The sequence below is a fragment of the Meleagris gallopavo genome, chromosome 3 (assembly GCF_905368555.1).
Source record: "Meleagris gallopavo chromosome 3, MGAL_WU_HG_1.1, whole genome shotgun sequence".
NCBI classification, from domain to species: Eukaryota; Metazoa; Chordata; class Aves; order Galliformes; family Phasianidae; genus Meleagris; species Meleagris gallopavo.
In genome coordinates, this window is record NC_139406.1 from 14,114,116 (window position 1) to 14,131,309 (window position 17,194).

General features: G+C 42.8%; 1 protein-coding gene and 1 long non-coding RNA gene across 3 annotated transcripts in view; both read right to left on the bottom strand.

Annotated features, from left to right (window-relative positions):
- GMDS (GDP-mannose 4,6-dehydratase) overlaps nucleotides 1–15,070 on the bottom strand; it is a 393,306-nt gene extending 378,236 nt beyond the window's left edge. The window contains exon 1 of one of the 2 annotated variants that reach the window (XM_085220296.1): nucleotides 14,618–15,070. In XM_085220296.1, coding sequence (XP_085076422.1) covers nucleotides 14,618–14,662 — 45 coding nt within the window. In that variant the 5' untranslated portion in view covers nucleotides 14,663–15,070. The remainder of the gene's footprint in view (nucleotides 1–14,617) is intronic. The other variant, XM_085220298.1, reaches the window with a different exon arrangement.
- LOC146544614 (uncharacterized) lies at nucleotides 11,873–14,277 on the bottom strand. Its single transcript, XR_014882316.1, has 3 exons — nucleotides 13,037–14,277; nucleotides 12,630–12,725; nucleotides 11,873–11,984 (listed from the first exon to the last, which is right to left on the bottom strand). It is a non-coding gene; the product is annotated as an uncharacterized LOC146544614 (long non-coding RNA).
- Nucleotides 15,071–17,194: the final 2,124 nt, after the last annotated feature.

The following is a 17,194-nucleotide window of genomic DNA, read 5'->3' on the forward strand; positions in this document are numbered from 1 at the left end:
TTCTCCCAACACTGCTACATAAACCAGAACCAAGAGGGAGCAATAGAAAGTCTTGCAACAGGAACTCTGGTTTTGCATTCAGCCATCTATTCAGTTAAAAGCACATGACACTGTCAGTAATATACACCAAGCAACAGTTGAGGAAAGTCTTTACTACTGTGTGTGTATTCAAGCTTCCTTGCTGGCATTTGGAACAGAAGCACACAGGTTTTTTCTCCTAGATCTGCTGTTACTTCAGTGCTGGTGGTAACACAGCTAACTTGAAGATCTCCTGCCAACTGAGTACCAATGGCAGAACAGAACAACTAGAGAGAAATAAACATTTTTTCCAAGGAGACTGACCAAAGGAAGCATTAGATCAAGTGAGCCTGCCCACTATCACAAATAAGCCAGCTTCTTTTCTGACTCTCCCTGCCAGAAAGCTGCACTTCAAGAATTAAAAGGAATGGACTTTTTTCACATATGGATTTTTATGACTAAAAACCTCAAAAGGAAAAAAGCCAAAAGGTCTCCCTGCAAAAATTAATCCTGGAATTAACATGATTCATTTGAAAACTTACCAAGTGTTGCCTTCTAAGAGTTATTACATATGAACACCTGTAAGGAGCCAACTATTTATAGTACCAATGAAACTGTCATACAAAAACAAAGAAGTGCTACTTGCGGTACTATGATTCAAGTTGTGTCAGCAGTTTGATTTTCATGGTTTTAGCCCCCAGCTGTAAAAACTGCCTTCAGCAGAACCAAGCATATTACTTCTGTATGCATGTGGAGCAACGTTTCTGTTTTCACTGGGTGAAAGGCAAGACTCAACTACATTTTAATACATAATTTCTGAATAATGACATCCAAAATTTGCAAGTCATTTTTGGACACAGTCATTGCCAAACAGGACTACACCTTAAAAAGGCAGTTTGATAAATATTGCAAGACAGAAACTTGGTGGAGAGCAAGAGATGGAGAACTAAGTAATTTTCAATTTTGGCATGTATTCTTCAAGAATTAGAGGCATACCAAAGAAACCGTTCCAATACACAGTCACAGCTATAGATCTTTGTAACTGGGCCACTACACGCTTAAACACAGAGTAGAAGTAACAGACATAGTTTTGAATAGATATCACTTGAGATTCTTCAAGAAAGGAATTAAATTCTATGTACTGAGTGACTAGTTCCATGCAAAGTTAACAGCACCACTCCAAATGACACCAGCACATCTGATCTTCACAAGAATGAAGTAATTGACATTTTAACTCATCAAATATCAGGGATATACAGCTGAAGAGATGCTGCAATAATCATAGAATGACTTGGGTTTGAAGGGACCCCAAGCATCACGAATCTCCAACCCCCCTGCCACATGCAGGGCCACCAACCTCCATGTTTAATACTAGACCAGGCTGCCCAGGGCCCCATCCAATCTGGCCTTGAACACCTCCAGGGATGGGGCATCCACAACCTCTCTGGGCAGCCTGTTCCAGCACCTCGTCACTCTCTCTGTAAAGAACTTCCCCCTGACATCCAACCTAAATTTTCCCTCCCTCAACTTAAAATCACTTCCCCTTGTCCTGCAGTTATCAACCCTTTTGAAGAGTTGATTCCCCTCCTGTTTGCAGGCTCCCTTTATGTACTGAAAGGCTGCAATGAGGTCGCCCCGCAGCCTTCTTTTCTCCAGGCTGAACAAGTCCAGCTCCCTCAGCCTGTCTTTGCAGGGAGGTGCTCCAGCCCTCTGTGGCTCTCCTCTGGACCCTCTCTAACAGCTCCCTGTCTTTCTTGTACTGGGGGCCCCAGACCTGGACACAGTACTCCTGATGGGGCCTCACAAGGGCAGAGTATCTTTTAAATAAAAGGTACAGAGAAACTTGCAACAGAATAGAATTGTACTCTAAGAGCTTTTTCCGAGGGTATATTGATGCACTGAGCACATCGCATGGATTCAGGATTTTATTCCACTTCATAGCTAAGTTTAATTATGGGAAACATTAGACACTAGCTTCAAAGGCTAGCAACTTTGAGTGCGAGGAAAGTCAGTAATGTCTTAGATAAATTCAATAATATACAGCAATTTAATTAAATGCTAAACTTCGATGGTTATCTCCTACCACCACCTCACTGTATATAAATACATCTTAGAGGTACGTGCTTTTCCTCCACATACATAATGCCAAAGACAGTACAGTCCTACTGTAACAGTAAGAACAGTAGTAAAGTAGCTTTTCCTTCTTTTCGTATGTTCTCCCATATTAAAATGAAGCTTCTTCTCAAAGATGTGAAAATATAAAGAATTAAGACCTGACATACTCTACCCTACTCTACCCCACCTGACATACTTACAGATTTACAAACCCTTCTCTCATCCATCCTCCCCTCAGAATCCCAGATATAAAAGAAGCTGAACTGTTAAGCTAATCTCAAAGCTTTGATTTGATCATTAAGCTATGCTATGCCTATAAACTCAAATTATTTTAGTAAGATCAATTAAAAATCCATCAAAACCATTGTCACTGAAACACAAGAACTAGTCAGGGTCAAGCCGGTGATATTTTTTTGCTCAGCATACTGAATCACTCAAAAGATTTTAGATCTTAAGAACATGGGCTTCTACCTCCTTCAATTTTTTATTTTTGGCCTCTTTCCCTACCATCCCTGGCCACAAACTGACTCCATTCTGACCTTCAGTGCATAGGCCATACAAATATTGGCATCTACTGTTAATAACTATTGGAACATTTTACGAAGGGAAAATGAACAATCTTATATTGAAATGTAGTCTCAGTAAGCCAACAGATAAAAGTCATCTAAACTCTCCAGAAAGTTTTGAAAGGAAAATAATGACATTTTTGGCTACAACCACAATTCGATATTAAGATGAGAGCATACACATGATAGAGAGTAACTTAAGACCCATCATTAAGGCCAGGCAAGGTAGAAATCAAATCAGTACCTCAAATAGAAAGACCTGAAAGTGTTAAAAGATCAGAAGGTCAGGGATTGAGAGGTCAGCAGTAGCAGTGAAACTACAGTGGTATGCTGAGTGTTCAAGAAGCAGTCAGTCACTTGGGAGCATCATTCCTCACACACACACACACACACACACACACACACACACTTAATGATAATCAGCCCTTTTAGTTACTATAAAAGAATCCAAGTAATTAAACTCACCCTTGCTCATTTTATTTAGTGCTTCAATTAAAATAAATGCTGCTTAGGCAAATGAAAGCATAAATAAGCACCACCATTCAGGCACCCTAAGCACCTTTCACAGTCAGCAGAGCAGACATCCACATAGCCAACACAACTTAGAACACAACTCTTCCTATCCTAAGGTAGGTACATGCATCTGATCAAACAAGCCTACTATCTGAACTTAATAGGTGAGATAATTCTCATACACCAAAGCAGCTGCCTAGGCAGCTAGCTTAGTGTAGACATAGTTAAGCAAGGACATTCCTACTGAAAGTGACAGAATTCATCAACCAGCAGCACAAGCTAGTACAAAGGAAATGAAACAGCAGCAATTAAAGTTCAACATCACACTTCTTAAGTCACACAAAGTATTTCCAACAGAAACTCAGCCTACTTAAGTGTCAAATCAAGCTGCGTGTCCACCTCTGCAAGTGCCAATTACAATGTTAAATCATGGGGAAGCTGTCTATTTCAAATTCACTTTAACTCTCCTATTTCACTATTTAGACACTTTCATATTAAGAAAAGTATTTATGAAACAGCAATAACTTAATTACTTTGCAGGTCTTCTTGTTTATTAAAATCAAAAATACAGCAGTACTGCTCAGAGGATTTCAGTACTGTACTGGTTCTGGATGTTTTCCATTTGCCAAGTCTGCGTTACGCTTTCCTTGAATCAGAATAATAGAAAGATGCAAGATACTGAGAGGTGGTAAGAACCACCAGTGCACACGTATAACAAAGCTGACTTGCACTGCAAGTGTAATTATTCCCCATCTGACTACATTGCCTCCTACTTTCTTTAAATTAGGAGTTCTAACACTGTTTAAACATAACAGTGTAATGACCCAAAATGCTGAATAAACTTCATAAATAAAAAAGTCACAGCATAATATTTCTACAAGTGTTTTTTTTAATGTCCTGACTGAAAATTGATCCAACATAATCGCAGAAGTATGAAAGTACAAGGAAACTGATAACAAATGCAGCAAATATTTTAGAGATAATCTGTATTGATATGTCTATTTCATTCTTCAGTAATGAGAGACTTGCAAATTAGTAAAGAAAAATCTTATCACCCTAATTCTGAACTTCAAAATAAAGAAGAACTTAACAGTTTCGGTGTTAGGAAAGGCAGCAATAAGAATATGTGAACACGATCTTCCATTTAATGCATAACAGATCATTGTAGGAAACTTAAGAAATGAAATACTTGAAGAAAACCACAGTTACTGATTTCCAGTCTTGGACCAGCTACAGTTATGACTATTTCTTTGAAAGGGCATAAAATATAGTTTAGCTGCTAGTCCTTATGACTTCCTTGCCTTCACATCTTCAAGAAGAACTGCATATCTTTATTTCATACTCAAAAATGAATGTGCCTATGCTACTGAGCCTACAGATCTACAACATACCCTATACTGCTGTCCAAAGGGCAATCGGCATTCTGAAACTGCTCTCATCTTGTCTGGTATCACTGCAAACATTAGTAGAGGGAAATGAAACATTCATTTGAAAGCAATAGAGAGACTACGTTTCACAAGAGCAGAACAGGCTTGGGGCTCATCAGAATAGCACTTGATCAGGAAAAACAATTCAACACTAGTAAAATAGCTTCTTGGCTGTGGCTTCTTAAGCATTACATCAAAACTCTGATATCTCACAAAGCTACTGGCATGATCACACCATCTAGAGGATGGAAGAACATCATACTCTGTATTCAAGTCCAAAGACTTCTGTATATTCTTCATACTGTACATGCTACCAGATTTCAATGGCATTTTAATTTCAGAAACAAACAGTATGCTAAGTTTTGGCACAAATATGTTGACAGACTACTACTGTATAATCATGGAAAAAAATTACGCTAACTCGAAAACCACCATTATTTAGTCGTATAAAATCCAGAAAGCTTTGCCAGTGTTTTCAGCGTTTGAAAAATAAACCTTCACCACATTAACATTTACGCTTTTGGAGAGCTATATGCAAGATGAAGAAGTCAAGGACATTGGAGATAGAGTGGCTGTTCTTTGGGTTTCTAAAACAGAAATAGAAATCAAAAGGATTGGATCACCACCAGCATAGTTTATGAAGACAGACACTGCCATTGCACCCAAAGAAATCCCACATGCAAGAGCTGTTTAGAAAAAAGCAAGAGACACGGTAACAACATTACAGCATGCATGCCTGCAGCTTAACAAGTAGCAGCCTAAACAAACAGCTGTATTCCAAGTTCCAAAGCACCAGCAACCAAAAGATGAAGATAGAGGCTACAGTAGCAGCTGGAATGGACTGCAGTGTATCAAGCAAGAAGCATAGAAGTCATAAACAGGGTGTATATATAGGAGTACTAAATATTCCCTGCCTGATTTCAGTCCTTCTAAACATACGCTGTTTCCATATACCTTGGAAAAGGCTTATTTACACTCATGAAATGGTAAATATGTTCACGTTACTTCTGGTATGGGTTCATACATTATTAAGTTGGAATAAGAATCTCCTACTGTTTTCACGTTGCTAACTGATTTTTATTTGGTGCTTTGTTGGTTTTGTGTGTATTTTTCTTGCTTTGGCTTTGCTGTGTTTTAAGGTTTCCAGTGCAGCATGATGACACACTACCTCAAAATGCTTACAAATACATAAGAAAGGACAGTAGATCAGGGTGCATCTCTTCGCCACATGTTTTTGCACCACCCTGGAAAGTGAAACTTTACAGATTGAATGTATTACATACATCATATGCAAAAGAACACCTCCTCGGGAACGTGAAATATAAGAAAAAGGCCAAGAGGCACGCCTTTAAATAGCTATACAGGTGTCAGATATGCAGAGATACAGTATCTTCTCATTACAACAAGAGCACTTGACTAGACTTTCAATATAGCAATTTCCCTCCATTACACATTCAATTTTGCTACAGGCTGCTTGAATTCTTCTTTGAGAAAAGTTTCCAAGCAGCAATAAATAGGTCAGATGACAGTGAAAACCAGAGAACTCACAGAAAGTGACTGTATCTCGCTATACTTAACAGTCAGATTTTTTCCCCAGAGCAACTATCTCTGCTTCCAATTATTTCAAATGTGTTCAAGCACGCTAATTGTAGTGCAAGCTGTCTTAGGAGGCTCCTTCCAAACCCAAAGATCTATAGCATCCCCCACCCAAGGCAAGTACCTTTTTGTAACTGACTTACCTGTTGGCTTTGACTAAGCATCAATACAAGGGTATCACAATGTATCAATTTTTAACAGACTGATTTGTCTGCATGATAACAGCTGTGCTTTTTTTCAATGCAATGAACTCTACTCCCAGTAGATGTCAAATGCTACTCAATGGAACCTGTCACTGAACCAGCTTCAGCTAGATCATAAAGTCAATGAACACATCCTGAGAAAGCTCGCTGTGAGATGACATATGAGTTGCAAAGCAAAACTCATTTCCCACAAGAAAAAAAATACTTGAAGAAAGATTGCCTGACTGACGTCTACTGTGTGTTTGTGAATAAACAAAAAGTGCTGCAATATTTACATTCCATATGAGGAAGCTTAATTCTGCTTATTCTCACCCTGCTTAATGACACAAGTAAAAGGGATAGGTGACAAGACAAAACAGCTTACCATCAAGTCACCAGACTTTAAAACCTCATTATTGACTTAAATTGAGAAAAATTGTTCGCATCCTAGAAACAAAGACCTGCAGAAGCTTTCTGATAACAGTTAGAAAGCAAAAATGAGAGAACTCCACGCTTTCACCTCACTATCCTATAGCCTTGCTAAGTCAAACATTTTGTATATAACTGCACCCCCCAACTTGTGTACATATGGAACCCAAAGGAATTCCTTAACTAAGGTCCTGGAGAAAAAAAAAAAAAAAAAGGAAAACACCGTCAGTGAATTCATATAAAAGTAGGTGAGAAAAAGAAAAGTCTTTCACTTTACTCATTTGGCTAAAAAGCAACCAAAGTAGCAAGAAGAGACTTAGATGAGAGCACAAATCCTTGAGAGAAAAATCAGACACCTTCCATAATGTTGACTTGCTCTCATGTCATTGTTCATCAGCTGGTTCAAGGGAAATATACCTCCTCAAATAAGTTGCAACATTATAGGAAGAGTAGCAGAACTGACAAATTTGTAAGAATAGATACTTAATCAGGACTGAAGCCTAGACTCAAAAGCCTGAAGAGGCTGGGATGAAGTTGTTAGGAATTGTTGAGAGAGAAAGTATTCTTGCCTCCCCACCTAATACCATATCGAAGAACAAATAAAAGCATGCGTAGCTACAAGGTAAGACCATCTAGCATTCTTCAAAGAAATAACATGTGAGCCACAGGAAATAATGCTAGGATTAATACCATTATCATAACTGCACTGAAAAACTTCCATGACTTCCTTGAATTATAGGAATCAGGATGGTAACCTTTAATGTGTTCTACACATAGATCATCAAGCAGGCTTAAGTACTCCATTTTCCTTGTCCACCTGCACAGCTATTTTCTAAGAAATTGACTCTCTTATGCAGAGAAATCAACCGCCAAATGGATGGGAAAGAGACAACCAGACGAGCAACAAGACCAAAGCTTAGTGGGAGAACATAAAATCACAGGAAGAAGGTAGAAGAGTGCTCTCTTCAGTTTGAGTAGGCTGTAGGTATGTAGAGAAAAGGATGCTTCAATGCTACAGTCTTGTGAAATACAGAAATATGGCGTGTTTACATTTAGTAGTCAGATTTTTCCATAGCAATTCATTTTTCTATTATTTCAAGCGTGTTCAAGTGCAGCAGTGCAAGCTATGGACTGGGAAACTCTCTTCAAAACCCAAAAAGATTAACAGCATCCCACACCCAAGGCAAGTAATTTTTCTGATGGCTACCAGTCTTCATTTAAAAAATAAAACCAACAACAAAACTAAGAAAGTTATTCACAGCACCAGAAACTTTTACAAGAAATACTGCTGGCAGAAATCAGAAAACGCAGATTGGGTACTAAGTCTCTATTTTTTCTGTATCACAGCACTGTTCTTACATACTAAATTCTAAATTTCCTAGTACATATTTAGTATTTTATCTACTTTCACATCAGGTACATCACTGTATACAGTGACACTTAGTCTACTTACTGTTAACAATGTTTCTCAGTCCACATCCTGTGCATATCCTGTTCAAATACAAGGAATCAGATTGTGCTGATCCTTGAGTCAACATCAGGAGCTGTGCTGCTTTACCAGAACTTCCCTCTCCAGTAAGAAGCCCCAGAACAAACTACACTGGCAGCCATAAACGCTAAGCAAAGATGTGCAAAGATGGAGGGAAGAAGGGAAGTTAACTTGTACACCAAAATAGATATGACCTAATCCTTTACCAGCCATATCTTGTGCAATAAGCATCTTCTAGCCTCACCTGTTCTCAAATGCCCTATTAACTGCACTGCTTATCATTGCAGGTAATGGTATACAGCTGGACTCCACAGAGCAAGCACGGACCAGGAAGAACTAGAGCATGTTGCTCAGGGCCAATTCCAGCTTGGTTTTGAGTACCTCTGTGAATAACACTCCACTACCTCTCTCGACCATCTACTTCAAGACTGGAACTCCCTCTCAACGTTTAGAAGTATACACACAGGCCTCTCCTCAATTTCCAATTACGTTTCTTATATTTCAGTTTGAGCCTCCAGTCCTCCATCTCTGCAACCTCAAACCAAGAAAAGGATGTTCAATAGATCTGAGATTCTCACTCAGAACAACGCTTGGCTATTCAGAGACAGCCACTAAAATAGAGAGCAACCTACTTTCAGCCAAGACCATGTATGTCTCAATGGAAAGGCAGCACAGCTTACACGAAGCCTTACCTGCAGCCCATGCAGTTCCAGTGAAACCTAGTCTATTCCTATACAGAAAAGCAATCCTTCAGATTCTATCCTTCACCTGGCAAAGGACTGTCTTCTCTCTGAAGAGCATGCTACAACATCTCTACACTTGCCTTCCAGGCACGTACACACTGCCAAACGACAAAGAGTTCCATTGGATCAAAACACTTAATGAAACATTAAGTTGTCCTGTAACACTCTGCTCTAAAACTCTTCAAGAAACAACGTTGCTTGAGCCACTGCATGTGAAAGAGTTTCATGGCCACTCTTCTACTGAACAAAGGAAGCAATGATTCTCACTCATATCACTGGTTGTTTGCCCCACAGAGTCTGTCCTGCTTAGTGCATAGTCAGATGTTAAGTCTTACCTCAATTCACAACTGTAAAGCCTGCCTTCTCAGTGATCCTTTTCCCTCCCAGTATAGTTAGTCTTTCACAAATCATGAACTACTAACACCTGTATAGCATGCATATGTATATGGATCTGGTAGGCAGCTTGATTAAACTTCCAGGTTCTGCCTCTGTCCTTCTAGTACTATCTTCTCTCTACATTAAGTAAAACAAAGAAAATATTCTTGCACTTATGCATGCATGCTAACTTCAGTTATATTTACACTTATGATAGCGATCCCAAAAACTTTCAACCAAAATCCAAGTTTTGAAAGAAGTGTCAGAAACTGTACAAAAGAGCTCTCATTTACAAGACAAACAACTAAATTGTCTATAATTAACAAAAGCATCTGGTCATGTATTGGCATATGAGTTCTAGCGTATTGCTTCATTTAAAACCAAGCTTTAGAAGTTAAACAACTTTCCTGTCGGTCTACAAACAATCTTATCATCCCTCCAAGTAAAGCAGCACGGTGCCAGAAGAGATAGATACTACTCAAGGCTCATAATCCAGTGACAGAGGGCAAAAATGGAACTTCAACATATAACACAGTAGTTGGACTCAGCCAGACTGTGTCTTGGTATTTCTCCAAGAAATTAAACATCCACTCTTACAAGCATCAGTGTACAGAAAGACAATCAGACTGATTGCAGTGCAATCAGACCTTCCAGAGTTATTTAAGTGCATCTTTAGAAGATACTTAGTCACAGTGCATAGAAAACAAAGCTGTCAACAAGCACAGCTTTAGTAGCACTTCAGCTTCCCCCTAACAAGAGAAGACAGGAGGTGAAGATCAGCATATTTAGTAGTAAATTGTCAGTGTTTGATTTAAAAGAAATAAAATAAAATAAAAATTTTTAGAGAGTAATTCTTTTAAGTACCAAAGTCCAAAAAGTCTACCAAATCCACTTCGCATTGTGGAAAAATTTTTCAGGTCACATTTTAATTTTGTTAAAAATAATTTTAACACATCTAGCAGGCTCATGTTTCAACAAAAATATTTTTTCCTTAAATGAAGAAAAAGGTGCAATGCATTACTCAGAAGCAGCTTACCATCCAACCAATACTTGTGTGACACTTCAGAAGTTTTATCCGTCCAAACACAGTAGTTGCCTCAATCTAGAACCAACATTATCAGAACAGTGAAGTGTAGTTTACCCCATTGCTGTAGTGTGAGAAGGAGATAAGGAAATCTCAGCGCAGCAACGAGAGTGTGCACCACCACTGGCAGCATGTCAAAGGTCTCTTATCAGCAGTACAAGCGATAGAACAGCACCGATTTCACCTTAGCCCCATTACTAAATGCAGAATGTGCAGAAATTAACTTATATTCTGCATAGTGACTAAATTCTAGCCCTTGCCAACAGAAGGCCTTTTGCATCCTGACCATATGGAATCCATTAGTATTTATGGCCTTATCTGTATTGTACCCACCTTTTGCTATCTGGCCAAAGGTCACCATCAGTTTATCAGTTAGCACATTCACCCTACAGACACCTGTACTTGTAACAGCTTGCACCTAGAAGAGAAGAAACCATGTGAAGTGCCTTAGCTAACCGGTGTAGTTCAGCAGGAATATGTGAGCTTCTACTCACTATTCAGAAGAACACGTGCAGATAGCACATCCACTTCTGGCATCCTCCAGTCTTACAAGTTGCATTAGAGATCTATAAGCCACAAGATACAGCTGTGCCATATTTCCATGGCATACCTCAGTTAAAAGCTGCATCACTGGACAATTCCAGCCAGAATTCATAGAACCGTCTGTCCTACCTCAGCTCAACTCTTTCTCCACCAAAAGAGGATAAAATCCCATCTTTTGTCAGTGGAAAAAGATGAACAGTTGAGATGTTCAAAACTACACAGGAGTTCTGAAAAACATGAGGTGTCTGACTCCAATGTTATGATCAGTTATGCCTGAAGTAGCATCATCTCAAGTCAGCAGCTGCTACTACAGTTCAAGCAGCACCTTGCTGAGCCTCAGAGTACTCTAAGCATAAAAGCACAGATCTACAGCTGTCTAAAAGTTAAGCTAACAGAGCTGCTTTATCGCCCATTTACCTTTCCTCCAGGCTCTATGGGGTCTTACTTTGCAAACATTCTCAGAGTACACTGGCCATACACAAAGAGGAGTGATCCCTAACACAACTCAACTGTACCGATTCTCTGTAGCAGAAGGGTCACAGTTTGAATAAGAGTAGTTATCCATCTAGTGCTGTTTTGTGCTTTACTCTCCCAGAAGGATCCAAGCTTTTACTTCCTCCCTTGCAAGAGTATCAATTCCAAGTAAGAATGCAAAACAGACCAACTCTATTTAGCCAAGAAATTAAAGTTAACAATCCAGAAAAGACAAAGCCTAAGCTCATTTCCACTCTGTAAAATGCACAAATGCATTTATACATTTTATGCATGATAATTAAGCTTAAAAACAGACAGCACTAACAGATTCTCACGGAAGGCGGATGTGCAAGTTGGCCTGTTCTCATATAAGGAAGGAACAGAATGCAGGTGCCCCATTTCTGGGTGAGGCTTCTCCAAATAAAAGTCGCTATAAAAAAAAATAAAGAAAAGGAATAAGATGGGAGGGCAAGGAACAAATATTTAGTCAACTTCCTCTTAAATTTTGTCTAAGAATAGAAGATGGACTAGGATTCCTAGTGGTAGAGCCCAGTGATGGAAGAATATATAGGACTTGGAGGCTACTCTCAACATAAAACTTCCATCCTAAGCCAAGAGTTCGTCCTGTTTCATCACTAAGGCAGCCAGCCTCATTGGCTAACTTTTAGGTATCCTAGACTTTTGCTAGATCGGATTACCTGCATGTTTGAACACCAAGTAATATACCTGACCAAGGTTAAATTAAGATGGAAGAATTGCATTGAAAGTAGAATCATAAAAGCATTATGATAGGAAAAGACCTCAAAGATTACCTAGTCCAACTACCCACCCATCCCTACCATGCCCACTAACCACGTCCCTCAGTGCCACATCTACATATTGCTTGAACACCACCAGTGAAAGCGACTCCACCACATCCCTGGGCAGCCTGTGCCACTGCCTCACCACTCCTTCTGAGGACAAGTGCTTTCCAGTAACCAATCTGAACCTCCCTTGAAAGGGAGCAGAGAAAGCTATCACACAGAACACTGCACCATGCAAATCAGAACATTATAGCTAGAGGCCTCTAACTTACTATCTTTAATGAAAAGCAGCATACTTCTGTCAATGGATTAGAAGATGTTTCACACCAAGCAGTCCTTCAAAAAAGCTCTGGATTTTTGTACTTTTGCTAAAAAATGAACACAGAGAAAAAATGTTAGCATAAAAAGACCATTTTTTTCCTCTTCTCAGATACTGTTACAACTCCTTGTCAGTCTGCTGCTCAGGTCAGTAATGTACCAGAAGGGATGACATTGAAAAGTGTTTTTAAGAACACCCAAGAACCGACAGTGAGTTGAAGTAAGATAGGCAGATGACCACTGAATGCACAGTCCACATCTGGTAATGGATGAGAAATGCAGTAACGCTATTACCACAATTTATTCCCTCACAGAAATCAGGTGGCTCTTCATTGTAAAGTAGCACCGTGTTTGTTTTCACCTGTACTTTTCTGCAGTGCTCATCACCTTCTGAACAATTCACAGCAGTGCCACACAAATGGATTGGCAAGCACTCCAGGAAGAGCCACAGTTGAAGAAAAAGTCCTTCCATGCACGAGGTTGCCACTGAGTGCCAGCCATAAAAGAAAAAAAAAAAAAAGCAACAACAATCACCAAAAAAATGGTTCCACTAATTCTAAGACAATTATTAATGCATACCACCCAACAAGACCTACTTAACAGGTTCTACCCATCACAAACAATACACCCTATGAGTAGACGGCACTCAGCACATTCAAAGAGATAACCCATGTGCAAGCAAAGTGGTTTTTCCAGGCAGCATGCAACATCTACACTGCAAAGTAAGGTGTTCCTCATATACCATCAAACAAGTCCACAACTTCATTTAGCACAACTTGCCAACAAAGATAACAATGCAGACCTCTGTGTGGACAAACCAACCAACAGAGCATCCAAGTTGGCGGTGTAGTGGGGAAAGCTACAAGCTCTGTACATCAACACTTCTGCAGGTCTCCCCAAGTTAAAACTCACCATCAGCACATCATTTCTCTCTGGGGAGAAGCTGCTGCAAGGGAAACACTTCTCTTTGCCCGTGGCCTTTTTCCAGCACCTTCTGCTGAAAGTATGAGGACTGAAAGCGTCATTATCTCTATTGTTAACACAATCAGAACATAGAGACCGTGACAAACCCTCTGTGAGGATGACAGAGCACTGGAACAGGCTGCCCAGAGAGGTTGCGGAGTCTCCTTTAGAGACATCCAAGACCTGCCTGGACAATTCCTTGTACAACCCTGTAGGGAACCTGTTTTAATAGGGGGTTGAACTGGATGATCTCCAGAGGTCCTCTCCAACCCCTACGGTTCTGTGTAACCTACATGGACACAAAACACAAAAAGGAGATGTCCGTGTCACCCACTCAGACCTGGGCTGAAAGCACACACTGGCCATAAGACTGATCGCCTCGTGTGTCAGGGGAGCAGGTGACAGCGTGCTGCTCTGTGTGACAGCCCTGCTGAGGGGGAGCCTTGCCACAGGCTGCCTTAACGCTCCACATCTTCAGCCCATCAGGTGAAAGAGCTACACGTTTTCTTCCACACTCAACTCCTTCTTTGCTGAAGGTCACGTCACATCTCACTTCAACAGAGGGCAAGCTGATGCCTCAACGAGTCCAGATGAAGATGACTACAGGCAGAAGAGCGATGCACCGCTCCTAGAGAGCATCCTTAAGTCCACACACACACACCTCACACACACACACAACCCCCCCCTCACCCGGCAGCGGTCCGCCCGGTCCCTGCCCGCCCGGAGGCTCTGCGGTGCCGCCCGGCAGCGCCCTGACAGCGCCCGCTGCAACAGGAAGTGCGGACGCCACGCACCGCCGCGCCGCAACGCGCTCCGGGCACCTCGCGGGGCTCTTCGCGAGACCGCCGGGCCCCGGCGCCACACGCCGCACGTTCACGGCTGGGGCTGCAGCCCGCGGGAGCCCTCGGGGCCGCACCCCCGGTCCCGCACGCTCCGCCGGGTGCCGGTAGGGCTCGGCCCCCCTAAGCCCGCTCCCTACCTGCCCGGTGATGCCGGTGATGAGAGCCACCTTCTTGTCGCCCATCTCCCCGCCGCCGTCCTCGTCTCCCGGGGCCGCGGCTCCGGCACACGCTCCCGCCGCTGGCTGCGCCACGCTGCCGGCGGTGAAGGCGGCGGCCCAGGTGCAGAGGTAGCTCGGGGCGGAGGCGCGACCGCCGCCGCCCGAGGGCAGGGCCAGGGCGCCGGGGGCGGGCACCGAGATGAGGACGGCCGCCGCCCCGAGCGCGGCTCGCACATGGGTTGCCGGCACCCGGCGGCTACCTCTGCCCCGGGGGCATCGCCCCGCCCGCCGCTCCCGGCGCAGCCGTCCCGCCCCGAGGCGGCCGCAGGTGCGGCCCCAGCGCCGCCGCCGGCCCGGCCCCCGCCCGCGCGCACACTAACGGGGGGTACTGCGGGCGCGCGCCCCGTTTTTTCCCACCCCTCCCCTCGCCTCGCCCCGCCCGGCTCCGCTCTGCAGCCAATCGGGAGCCTCGGCGCTTCCTTAAAGGGATAGGAGACGCCGGCGCGCCGCGGCTAAAGGCGAGTGCGACGATTGGTTAGGAGCGGTTGAAGGGGCGTGGCTTGCATAGCTGCCGCCGCGGAGAAGAGGAGCCTCCGACTTCCTGACCGCGTGTCGCCAGGGGGCGGTGCCACGTGAGAGCGACGAGCGCGCCGCGGCCCCGCCCTCGTGCGCTGGCGAAACAGCGACCCCTGCGGCGCGGAGGAGCTGGCGGGCAGCGATTTAAGCCTTGCATTGCTTTTCCCATCCGCTTCCCTCCTGAGGAGCGCGGCTTGACCGAGCGGTCCGCCGGTGAAATACTGAATAAGTGCCCTCTTTTATTGATGCATTAATTTTTTGTATCTAAAAACTAACAAACAAGATAAAAAAGAGGCCTGGCTGTGTTTCTATATGAATCCCCAAAGTCTGTCAACCCAGGGTTTCCTTATTATATGATTGCATTGCAGGATCTTTACGTATCCAAACTGTGGTGTTATTATTTTACTCTTCTATTATAGCTCATTGCAGGGCATGGCCAGCAATTACTCAGTGTCCTTGAAAGCCCATAAGATATATTAATCAGAAGATGAGCAAGAGTGTGGCAGTATCATGCCTTTCAGCTTGAATTCTGCTCTGCAATCCTTAAGGCTTATCTGCACACTATCCCCACACGCTCCCAGTTTAAATCTTGCTGTTACAGTCTCCAGTGATGATGTAGGAGGATTGCAGTCACTGCACTAGCTTGCGTTGCCCTGTCTGGTTACTCAGCTGCATGGTATCGTTTCAGAACGTTGCTTCCAAAGCCTTTTGGGGTGAAGCGAGAGCTAACCATTTAAAATTATTTTTCAGATCTAATATAGAGTTACAGAATATCTTGAGTTGGAAGGAACCCACAAGGATCGAGTTCAACTCCTGGCTCCACACAGGGCTACACAAAAATCAGTGATAACACATACCATGTTTATTGTGTCTTTGCTATTCTTGGAATTGAGAATGACATTTTTAGCAACTCAACAGTAACACCATTACTGTAGCAGCAGGGCTTGTCATTAGAAACCCTTCACTTCAGCCATCTGATGCATTTGCTGCTGTTCTTGCCTGCGTGTATCTGATAAGGAGAGTTGGCTGCCTCCAGCTCTGTGTAAGAGCAGAAAGTGCAGCAGGAGCTTGCTGCTTCAAGTGATGTTCAGACCGGATGAGACTTAAGTATGTCAGAATATGTCTTTGTGAAATAGGATCAGCATCAATCTACAGGCTTAGGGAATAGTGGCTGGCAAGCTGGCAAGACTGTGTGGAGAAATAGGATCTGAGGGTGTTGGTTAACGCTCAGCTGAACATAAGCCATCAGGTAGCCAAGAAGGCCCATGGCATCCTGGCTTGCATCAAAAATAGCATTGCCAGCTGGAGCAGGGAGGTGGTCGTCTACTTTACTCAGGTGTGGTGAGACCGCACCTCGAGTACTGTGTTCAGTTTTGGGCCCCTCACTAGAGGAAAGACATTGAGGCTGTGGAGCATGTCCAAAGAAGGGCAATGAAGGTGGTGAGAGGTCTGGAGCAAGTGTTATGGGGAGCAGCTGAGGGAACTGCAATTATTTAGACCAGAGAAGAGGAGGCACAGGGGAGACCTTATCACTCTCTACAACTGCCTGAAGGGAGGTTGTACCGAGGTAGCGTTGGCCTCTTCTCCTATGTAACTGTGATAGGATGAAAGGTAATGCCCTTAGGCTGCATAAGGGGGGGTTCAGATTGGATACGAAGAAAAAAACTTCTCAGAAAGAGTGGTGAGGCCATCGCACACGCTGCCCAGGGGAGTGGTGGAATCACCGTCACCAGAGGTGTTCAAGGAACACGTGCATATGGCACTGAGGGACATGGTTAGTGGGCATGGTGGGAATGGGTTGGACTCTAGACTAGATATCTTAGAGGTCTTTTCCAACCATAATGATTCCATGATTCTGCAATTAAGAAAGAGAAAAGACTAAAGGAAAATATTATCAAAGCTACGGAGAGAATTCTGCAATAAACCAAAAATCAGAATGTCTTTTATACTCACTATGTTAGCTGGTCTCAGGGGTCCTAA